Source organism: Dicentrarchus labrax, unplaced genomic scaffold, assembly GCF_905237075.1.
Source record: "Dicentrarchus labrax unplaced genomic scaffold, dlabrax2021, whole genome shotgun sequence".
NCBI classification, from domain to species: Eukaryota; Metazoa; Chordata; class Actinopteri; family Moronidae; genus Dicentrarchus; species Dicentrarchus labrax.
In genome coordinates, this window is record NW_026136720.1 from 10046531 (window position 1) to 10057292 (window position 10762).

Sequence of the window (10762 nt, forward strand, 5' to 3'; positions counted from 1 at the left end):
CGGCATTTGGAACAGAAGTTGACTTAACAAATAAAAAGTTCTCTTCAGTTTTGGTATTTGTAATTATGTAATTGTGTAAATAGGAAAATTATAATAAGTTGTGAAAAAAAAAATTCTGGAAAAGGGGAAGAAATAAACACACATCAAAGTGAAACACGCGCACACACACACACACACTCACACACACTCTAACAAAATTGTGAGTTGCCGTTAGAATAATAAAAGTCATAGCGATGCACAATAATGGGAAATGAATATGATGTGATACTAAAAAAATAAAATAAACCAGTCAGAACAGTTTTTAATTTGTTAACAATAGTGATATCAGAACAGAGCTTTGAAATTTTAAATTATCCATCTTCGCTCCCTACATCTCAGCCTTTCTTGTCATGAATTGTGCATAAACGACATGTTAAGAACTTGTTTTTAAAATACAAAAACATAAAATTATTGGTTATATGTATCGGTATCTGCCATGAAAAGTAGATAATTATTGGCTCAGAAAATATCCATATTGTGCATCCCTAAAAACTAAACTACCACATTTGTTAAAAGGCTGCGTTGAAGTTAATATATATATTTAAAGCAGGATTTGTTGTAAATGCAAACAATTATATATCATACTTATGTAGTCCTCTGTTATCAGAATCAGAATCAGAAATACTTTAATTTTATTAAATCTTTAATAGAAATTATTTTTGTTACAAAACTCCAGCTACACAAACATCTATTAAGAACAAAATATAAATATAAATATAAATATGTATATATATAAGAAAGATCAAATGTACACTTTAATAGCAACAATACAATAAAATATATAGGTCTAAGTAAATATTTGAATATTCTGTGATGAAGATATTTTCAGTTGACACCAGATTAACCTGCAGGTGTGGTCATGAGGTTTCTGTAAGTCCATAATGTTTCTGTTAACTCTCCGTACCTGTGTGCTGAAATACTACCTGGTCCCAGATGGGACACACCAGAAACAAAGGAACTATAATCCACACATCTCCTATAAGATTGGAGCATTGAGGAGTTCTGTCTCTTTTCTCCACTTTATATTGAAATAATAGTCTAAAGATTCAATGCCAGCAGCCTGGATTCTCCCTCAGGCTTATTTCTTCTTTTAAGTTGAAGGAAAAACCGTGTACTTCCGGTCGTAGTCCGCGTCACTTTAATTAATTTGACAAACCGGATGTTCAATCTTGTGTAAACTCAGCACCGCCCCTCTTTTGATCTTGTCCAATCAGCAGGCCGATGTGAGGAAGTCAGAGGTGACGTCGTTCTCGCCGCAAAGGCTGTCGGGAATTTGAGTCTTGAACCATTTTCTTGCTCATTGACAATATATACATACACACATATACTTATATACTTATATATATATACTTATATATATATATGTGTGTGTGTGTATATTCTTACTGCATGAGAGTTAAACCATAAATCTGTCATATAAAACTGAAAGGTCGCATGTCTTAGAGGAAATTGATTGAACTTTACTTCAACATTGAACTTATTGGTTATTTTGTACTTTGCAGATAATGTCAACATGAAGAAGGAGAAACAAATGCAAAAAACCCCGTGATATTCAATCAATTTTATTTATCTTAACAAAACAATATTAATTATAAAACATCCCAAACAGCTTAAATCAACCATCAGCTGGCTTTCCAGTACTGTAATAATAAAAATATCCCTCTCTGTTACCCGTCAGATTATCTATCTATCTTCACTGAAAATAACTCTTCACAAGAGGATTTCCCCTCTCTCGTCATTAAACACTCTTATTGCATATTAAGGCTATAAAGAGATACTGTGTAATTGGGACTATAACCTTTGTAACTATATGTACATCCTCAGTTATTGTCCTAGTATCCTGTAAACAGATCAGTATTACAGAATCAAACACCACAAGGCGGCAGCATTGTGTTAATAGTGTATAATAACTGTGTGGATATAAGGGTTTTTATTAAATTGCATCTGAAGAGCTTATGGTTAAAGTTAGTAGTTAGACCCTTTTATGTTTATTCCCCCCAACATGCCCTAACAGAGAGTCAACTCATGGTGCAAAGCCCTTCGGTCTGATCATCATCCGGACTCTTTTAAAAGACTGTCTGTCATTTGTGGGGTAATACTCTGTGGATATGTTATGCCACGTCCCCCAGAAAATCCCATCCCGGACCCCTTTGTACTTCCCCACATAGTATCTCCCGTTGAGGTTTGCAGCCATGCAGGCATCAAACCACCAGCCGGAGCTGTAGTAGGCCCCGCAGTTCCCGGACGGATAGCGGTCGTGGTCCCGGTCCGGGGTGGTGAACGCCCTGTTGTTGTGGTCGTAAGTTTTGCTGAAGCGCAGAGCATCACCTGCAGTACCCGAGTACCCGCCTACTGTCAGTCTGTAGCGCATGCGTTCACTCGCCACCCTGAACTGCTCGTACTCTGCGTACTCCATCACCCCGTCAAAGTCCTCCAGCTCCACCCGCAGCGCTATGTCCCGGTCCCGGGTCAGCAGGTGGATCAAATTGTTGCCCAGCCAGAACTCCCCTCCGTCCAGCTCCCCGAAGCCGGATCGGTACTCAGCCCAGGTGCGGTTGAAGCTCACGCTGCCGTCCTGCCGGCGCTGCAGGAGCGTCCATCCTCCTCCTTCCAGCTCCATGTCACAGAAGACCTGGAAGCTCCTGCTGCGGAGGTCAGGGGTCACCGTGTACACTCCGCTCTTTGTCTCCCCTCTGAGCAGGAGGTCGGAGCAGTCTCTCCTCGCCATGGTGACTGCAGGAGAGGAAAACGTCAAAACATGCCCCATCATTTAGAGCAGAGCTGCACAAAGTTACTGTAAGGTTAGATTTTGTTTTGAATAATTAAAAAGAAAAGTTTGATATAATTGTCTATTCTTATGTTTGTGAGGAAGAAATGCTCTTTTAAATATTAAGGATCCCAAATTATTAATTATTTTTCATAATGTGAGCACAGGAAACACACTTTGTGCAGCCAGTGAGTCAATTAAGGGAACCTGGGGATGATACTATTTTGCATCTTAACAATACATACAATAGATATTTGCTTTTGGCCTGTAGACCACCATTAAGTTTCAGTTTTTCGCCCTCCGAGTTAAATAAATTGGGTTTGACAGATTTAACTAAAAAACTCTGCTTTTGCTCTCATATGTTGCAGGTGAAATTATCATCACGCAGCTGTGATTTAGCCGTGAAATACGGTCACAAGTGCAACAGGTCTGTGTAAAACTCATTTTCCACCATAAAAGATTTAGTGTTTTTTTGAAGCCTTTCAAGGTGGACCTCCACAGTAGACACATATATAGCATTTAAAACCAAACCTGGAGTCAAAAAAAATAAAAATGTGTAACTATGAGCCTAAGTTTTCAGTCATATAGTGACTTTGTGCTAAATAAAAGACAAATATACAATATAAACCTATGGACAAATGGAAAAATGCTGGGGACATTTAATTAATATGTAGTGTCTGAACACAAGTGATAAACTGAGATTGATAATTCACGTACTGTAAGTCACTCTCCTGTGACGCATGTTTTTAAGCTGTTAGTCTACACATAGTTGTGGTTTTATCTTTAATCATGCAGACACACACATTTTGCACACGTATGCAGATTCCTCCTGTAGCCATGATGTATGGTGCAAAGATGATCTCAGACCACATAATTATATATATATTAAAATATGAGAATCATTAGAGCTTACCGTGTGGTCCTGTTACCTAAAATCCCTTCAGCTCAGGTCATACCAATTATAAGCACTCAAATACTAATGCGCAACAGTTCCTCAACAGGTTTCTCTCAGCTTGATAACTGTGATGTAATGTCAACAGAAGACAATAGATTCTTAACGAGGCTGGTTGTTGCACATGCCACCTATCTTTCCCTCTAAAACTTAATATGTATCGCTCTTTGTGCTGTGAGTATTAATGTATTTTTTTGTGTTGTTTACTGTTATACATGCTAATATAATCATATTGTATGTATCTCCACTTATTTCAGTCACCCTCTTCTATATCCCCTCTGTTGTGCATCATTCAGCTCTGTGAGTGCTTTTCCTGAGTAGATGGAGTATTGTGGAATAAGGAATACTCAAAATGTATAATTATGTAGTTGTCACACTAGTTTAGTGCAAAAATCTGCACCCCTTCTGTGGCTAATGTTAATTTCATAATGATACTTAAAGCCTGAAGTCAAGCAGCAAACGTTAATGGACTAATGCTTCTTACTGGCCCATATTAACTTAATATGCAAGAGTTTCTGGCACAGGGCTTTCATCCTTTGCTGGATCTCTGCATAAAATTGCCTACTTTATGTGTGAATTCAAGGTTAAACATGCATACAATGACACAGATGGTGTTCAAAGTAATGTCTCTTGCCTTTAGGTGGTATCAGTGTTGGCAGTGTGTCCGTCCTGTCAGGCCTGCTGCCTCCATGCTTGTCCTCTGGGTGCTCTTTGGGACGCCTGTCCAGTGGACTTCCATTTGGACTCAGGCTGTTATTGAAGAAAGCAGCCACCTGGTTGATTTTCACCCGCAGCTCACGTGCACTGGGAGTGGAGGCTTCGGCGTCCAGGGGCCCGGGGCCAGAGGTGGCAGGGCCTGTTGACCTGAGTTCAGGGCTGGTTGTGGAGGTAGTTTGGGCAGTGGGGGAAGGGACTGGAACCATCATGTTGTCTGGTTTTGGAGTTTCTTTTGGTGCTGTCTCCTCCACATTGTGAAGTATCTTAGCTTGTAACCTGGAGTCAGTATTAGAAGCTTGTTTTGGCTTTGTTGATCCTGGGCTGGTGCTAGGGATAACACTCGGGAGAATCCCACGCATGATTTTGTTTGGTGTTGTTGTCATTGGGGTCGATAGTGGTTGACCAGCTGTTTGTGGCCTCAGATCAGACGTAAGCCTGCTGTGTGGGCTCGTCGTGAAGCCTTCAGAGAGAGTATGAATGCGAGGGAAGGGCCCAGTCTCCTGGCTGCCAGAGGTCTTTGGACCCAGAGTGATAGTTTTCATCTTACTGGGACTTACCTCCGTGTGCCCGGGAGACTGAGTCACATCAGAAATCTGTTTTACAGGGTCAGAAGCAGGTGGCATGTCAGTTTGAGACTTGTGGATATCGTCTGACGTAGTCCTGCTGATCTGAGGAGGATCTAAATCTGTTTCGGCCTTTGGACTTGGCTTTAGTTGCAGTGCTGGTTTTGGCATTTGAACAGGTGTTGCTCCTGGCTTGACTGTCATCCTGGTTGGTGGCCTGTGTCTGGGGGGAGGCTTCGATCTGGATGTTTTGTTGGACTCTGCTTCAGGGATTTCATCCGGCACAGATTTGGGGTTAAGATTAGGTATTTGCTCAGGCCAAGGTGTTTTAAACCCTTGATTGGTTCTTGGTGTTTGTTCAGGTTTAGGCTTCACATTTGGTTTAGTTTTTGGGCCTGTTGTGAGCTCTGGATGTTTTTGGTTTGGTTTAGGTGCTTTGTTTATTTTGGGGATTTTCTGGTTTGGTTTAGGTTTTTGATCAGGGGGTTTGATCGGTGCACGATCAGGTGTAAGCCTTTGTCCAGGCGTTGAGTCTTGGGCTGTTTTAGGCACTGACAAAAGATTTCTATCAGAATTTTCTTGTAATTCTGTCACAGGCATTTCGTTTGGTGGTTTTGGCGTGAGACTAGTTGTTTCACTTCGTTCAGGTTCAGGCTCTTGAACAGTTGTGAAATACTGATCAGGTTTAGTTTTTTCTTCACTTTTCGGCTTTTTGTGAGGTTTCTGCTTTTGGTCAGGCTTGTCGGTTTTCAGGGGATTAACCGGCTTTTTCTCAGGTTTTGAGTTTTGATTAATATTTGGCTTTCCAGCAGATTCAGGCTCTGTCTCTGTGACAGGGTCTTTGCCAGAACCAGTTGTGTTTACAGTTTGAGGTCGTTGTTGAGATGTAGGTCTCTGGACTGGAAGCACAGGCTTTTGATGAGATCTTGGCTTTTGAATAGGTAACTGGTTTGGATCAGTTCTGTGTTCTTGATCACGTTTAGGTATTTTAGTGTTTTCAAGAGTTTGATCAGTTGGTAAATTGTCAGGTGAAGGTCTTTGATCAGGTTTTGGATTTTGGCCTCGTTTCGGGTCTTTGCCAGGTTTAGATTTCTGGTCAGTTGTAGGTTTTTGGAGAGAAGGCTTCTGCTTTTGGTCTTGTTTTGTTTTTATGTCAGGCAAAGAAGCTCGATCAGGTTTGTGCTCATTCTTAGGATTCATAAGCTTTTGGTCTGCTTCAGGCTTAATTGCAGGTTTATGCTTTTCACCTGGCTTTGGTTCTCGGCCTGGTAGAGGTTTTTTTACGCCAGTCTTAGTGCTTGAGCTGATGTTCTTTTTAGCTGTCCAACGGCTGGGGTTTGCAACTCCTGGGAATGTAGTTGTGTATAAAGCCAGATGAGGAGTTGTGGTGGTTGTAGTTGCCGTAGTTGAGCTACCTCGACCCTGGAAGCCTGCCCCAGGTCTTGCGGTTGTTGGAGAGGTGGACCTAATAGCACCACTGGTTATCTGCTGTCCTGGCCCACCCAGTGTGCTTACAGTAGCTATTTGTTGGCCTAGTTGTGGTCCTAAAGCCTGCCTCCGCCTCAGGGCTTGAGGGCTCAGAGAGGCCTGTACTTTGGGTTGGTAGTCCGTCAGCAGTTATTGCCATCCCTTGATTGACAACTGTGTTCAAATGTGAAGTGGAGCTGGATAAAGGAGGAGGTGGAAGAGATGACGTAAGGGTTATAGCTTCGTTTGAGTCCATGGAGTCATGCCTCGCAGCTGAACTAATGGTAGAGTGCGGAGTCTGGCTGATTGAAACAAAGTCTGTTCTCTCAGTTTCTTTGCTGGATGCTAATTCTCCATCACTGTCTCGCTGCACACTCTGGACCATTTTTTCTCCTTCTGTTTTGATCTCCTTTCCTGTCTCCCTGTCCTCCACCTCCCCCTCTTTTATAGTCTTCTCTTTTTCTGTGTGCCCGGTTCTTTCAGTCTGTTTTGGTTTCTCATTATTTAGCTCCACTTTTATTCCCTTTTCCATTTCCTTTTTCCTCTCCTCCCCGTGCTGCTCTTGCTCCTTATTTGTATGCTCATCATGGTCCTCAGACATCTTTATTCCATCACTGGCCCTGTCTTCTTCAGTTTGGGTCTTTTTCTCTGTTTCCTTTGTTTTATCTCGCCATACAGTACGGTCGCTTTCTTCTGTTTTCTCCTTATTTTTTGTGTTAGTTGTAATCTTCCTCCCCTTTCCATTCTCTAACTTATCACCTCGATCTCCCTTTGAATTCCCTTTTCCATCTTTTTCCTTATTTCTATCAGTCTCTCTCTCCCTGTTATTTTTTTCAACAACCTTTTTTCTGTCCATATCTATTATTTTGTCATTTTCACCAGCAGTTGGCACCTTTTCCTGTCCATATTTGTTCTTTCCCTTTGCCCTGTCTGTCTGAGTTTTTCCATCTTTTCCTGCCACTTCTCTTTCGGTTTCTTCATTCTCATTTTCTTTTACGACCCCTTTATCACTCTTCCTTTCTGCTTCCCATTTCTTTCTCCCTTTCTCTTCCAAACTTGTTCTTTTTTCGGACTCAGTGTCACCATCTCCTTCCATAGTATTTTCTGCTTTAACCCTGTCTGTCCCACACTCCTGGCTGAAATCTTTTAGTCTCTCAGCATTTCTCTCATTCAGCAAGTCCCTCTCATCCTCATATCTATCCGTACCCTCATTCAGCTTTTCATGCTCTCTTTCTCTTTGCCTCCCACACTCTCTCTCAGTTTGGCTTACTGTACAATCTGCACACATCTTCCTCAGTTGATCCACATTGTCCTTCAGCTTCTGCAGATCCTTTACGATCTTCTCCAGCTCTCTGAGCTGCTTTGGCAAATGGACAGTCAGTGGCGGCAGACTGAATAGGTAGGGGCACATGCTCTCATCCTGCCCCTGTCTGCACAGCCCCTCAGGTCTCAGAGTTGCAGCGCAAGGCCCAAATCCATTATCCCCCAGGAGGTCTCCTTCATCAGAGTCCGCTGTGGTCCAAGAGAGGCTCAAGAAAGCCAGCAGGGTCCAACATACGCACAGTGCTGTTAACCTCATCACGTCCTAATAGTAAAGAGTAAAAGGAGAGGCGGGAGAGAGTGTTAAAAAGACCCACCTCAGTTTGAGAAGCGCAGTGACAGTGAGAGGAGGAGGTAAGGTGGGAGGGAGAAGAGGAGGGAGGGGGAACTGATGGAGCTGTTCGGTGGAAAGTGAATCTCTGAGAGAAATGAGGAGTGAGGAGCTTTGAGAAGGAAACAGGTGAAAAAAAATAGAGAGAGGGAGAAGAGGAATGTGTGGATGTACTTCTCAGTAGATGGTCTCCGTGAGATAGTGGATGATAAGCATGAAGCGTGAGGAAATGGTAAAATATTTTTACTTTATAACATAAGCAGAATTAACCGTAACAGTTCAAAATCCATCATGAAAAAGCACAAACTGTGAAAGCTTTCGAAAGCATGTGTTTTATTGTAATCCTATTATTACATTCCAGTGTATCTCATTGTAATCACATCACTTAATGAAGACCATTTGTAATGCATTCTCACTCCATGCTGTAGCATCATGGCCTTGCATATGCATGTGTGTCACAGTTGCTTTGGCAGGCGCTTCCCGAGCTTCCTGTTGGTGGATCCACAAACATGTGAGTGACAGATGCGACAGGTCAGAATATGCATTTGAAGCAAAATATTGGCCGCTGGGCCTGAGCCAAGAGTTTGTTACTCAGATTTGTAAGGACGTATTTCATTTTACTGTAAGCTGTGTGGTTTAGTCCAGCTTCTGAGTAATGAAAGTTAGGAATGTCAGATTTATCCAAGAGGGCGGCTTGATTCACATGCAGTGCAAGGGGAGAGACATTTCTCATGTGCTATTGACTTTATTCGGACAGTACTAATCCTCAACAAGTGTCGAGAATTGGTGAGGCAATCTCAGGGTGGAGAAGCTAAGCTCACTGTGTGCAGACTGTCTCTCCATGTAAGACTTTGGTGCTGTGCTAATTCATTGTGTCTACATATAGTCAGAAAAAAAGAAAGAGAGAAAACACAGTCACATGAACTAAATGAGGCATCTGCTTGGCAGGGAGTTTAGATAATGAGGCTTTAGTTTCTCGGGGTGTAAATGTCAGTCCCACCACAGGATATGAGATATGAGTGATAGCATGCAATGCCAGCGTTTGATGTTTTTTAGAAATTTGTCAGTTTTTAATGCTTGATAGGACACTTAAATTGTCTTGTTTTTAGACTGCGATGAAACGTGAACCTTTCGTTCTGTCTCTTGGACTGGCCAGTTGCTCGAGGCTGGAGAGATTTCTCAGCTGTCCGTTAATAATGACAAAGGAAACCATTTGTTTAGCAAGAGGACTGTGGGAAGCATCAGGTTAGAAATGAAAAATGAGTTAAGGAGGAAGAAAATGACTCAGTAAAGAACAGCAGTGACCTTCAAGTTCATAGTTACGTTTAGAGAAACAGCACTTTGTAAGAGCAACCTCAAATGCTACAGTTTGCAGGTCTTGTAATCCCTGCATATAAAGGTGTTAACTATCTAATCAAACTTGTATATGACTTTGCATTGCAACTCGGGCCCTTCGTTCTCCTTCTGTGCTAACGCAGCTATGAGCTCATTTGACATTTGACAACTGTTGACCGGATAAAAGCCAGGAATAAGTATCCTTTCACCTTTCACAGTCACTTCAATTCTTCAACACTTACACAGGGAAATAGTGTGAGAGAAATGTTTACACTCTCGAGAGACTTCTGTCAGAACACTAGGCCGTTTCGATTTATTATCAAAGAGCCACATCTTTAACAGCACGGCCAAGCATAAATCTCAGACAGTCGCAGCTTAGCCACAACAAACTAACCTGATGCAGAGGCTGCATGAGGGATGATAATGATTAATGCAGTTGATTAAGGTTAACAGGGTCAATTCATTTGATATTAGCCAACCTAAATGAATCAATTTTGTCTTCTACAGCAGCAGAGCACAGCCAGGAACGCTATTATTCCCAATAATACCCTCACTCCTGGCTTTACCCATTTATGGACAGCAGTTTTTTTTCTCCTCAGGGTGCCCTCTTGGGATACAGTGTTTTGAATTCCCCCAGTGAGCTGGCTTGGCCCACTCTCTGTCCTGGATTGTGTAAACACTGTGGTTTTTTCCATTCAGACTAGAACAAACATCTGACCATCAGTCCAGCTTTGCTGCCTGGGCTTCCTGGCAGACCACTTCATCTCCCTCCACTTTGGGCAGAGGAGCCAGTGTCGTCGGTCATGTCTGTTATGTGCATAAGTGTCCCATTTCCAGCTGAACTGGAGTAAACCCAGAGACTGTTGTAGCGCAGCGCCAGCCTCTTGTAATACCACACTCAGCCTGCCTGCCTGAAGGTATGAACCTACCTGGACAATATTATTGTACGGACTCACTGTTTGCATGGCAGGAACCAATAAACATATTCATTTAGAAAAACAGTTATATGATACAACACCTGCCTGATCAGAGTGCATCAGTTTAAAATTAAAAAGTGTCACTCCGCTTCTCTTTCTTCCTCTGTCTCGCACACACATATTCATATTGATATGAATCGTCCATTGCCAAGTCCTTAATTCTTCAGTAACCGATACATTCCTTCGCCATGTGTAAGAAGGTTTTTCAACTGTCAATTGACTGATAGTGGTTCTTGAAAATGAAACAACCAAGTGTCCCTCACATCTGGATTTCCTAGAGCTTGCCAACACCAG

General features: G+C 42.1%; 2 protein-coding genes across 3 annotated transcripts in view; one reads left to right on the forward strand and one right to left on the reverse strand.

Moving 5' to 3' along the window:
- Positions 1 to 10556, forward strand: part of fbxl13 (F-box and leucine-rich repeat protein 13) — a 33963-nt gene extending 23407 nt beyond the window's left edge. The window contains exons 23-24 of one of the 2 annotated variants that reach the window (XR_007881334.1): positions 3175 to 3233; positions 10191 to 10556. The gene's annotated coding sequence lies outside the window, so the exon portion shown is untranslated. The remainder of the gene's footprint in view (positions 1 to 3174; positions 3234 to 10190) is intronic. The other variant, XR_007881333.1, reaches the window with a different exon arrangement.
- On the reverse strand, positions 1248 to 6238 carry LOC127353612 (uncharacterized). The gene is made up of 2 exons (XM_051382954.1): positions 4393 to 6238; positions 1248 to 2772 (listed from the first exon to the last, which is right to left on the reverse strand). The coding sequence occupies exons 1-2, from the start codon at positions 6236 to 6238 to the stop codon at positions 2063 to 2065; spliced, it is 2556 nt and encodes an 851-aa protein (XP_051238914.1). The 3' UTR covers positions 1248 to 2062.
- Positions 10557 to 10762: the final 206 nt, after the last annotated feature.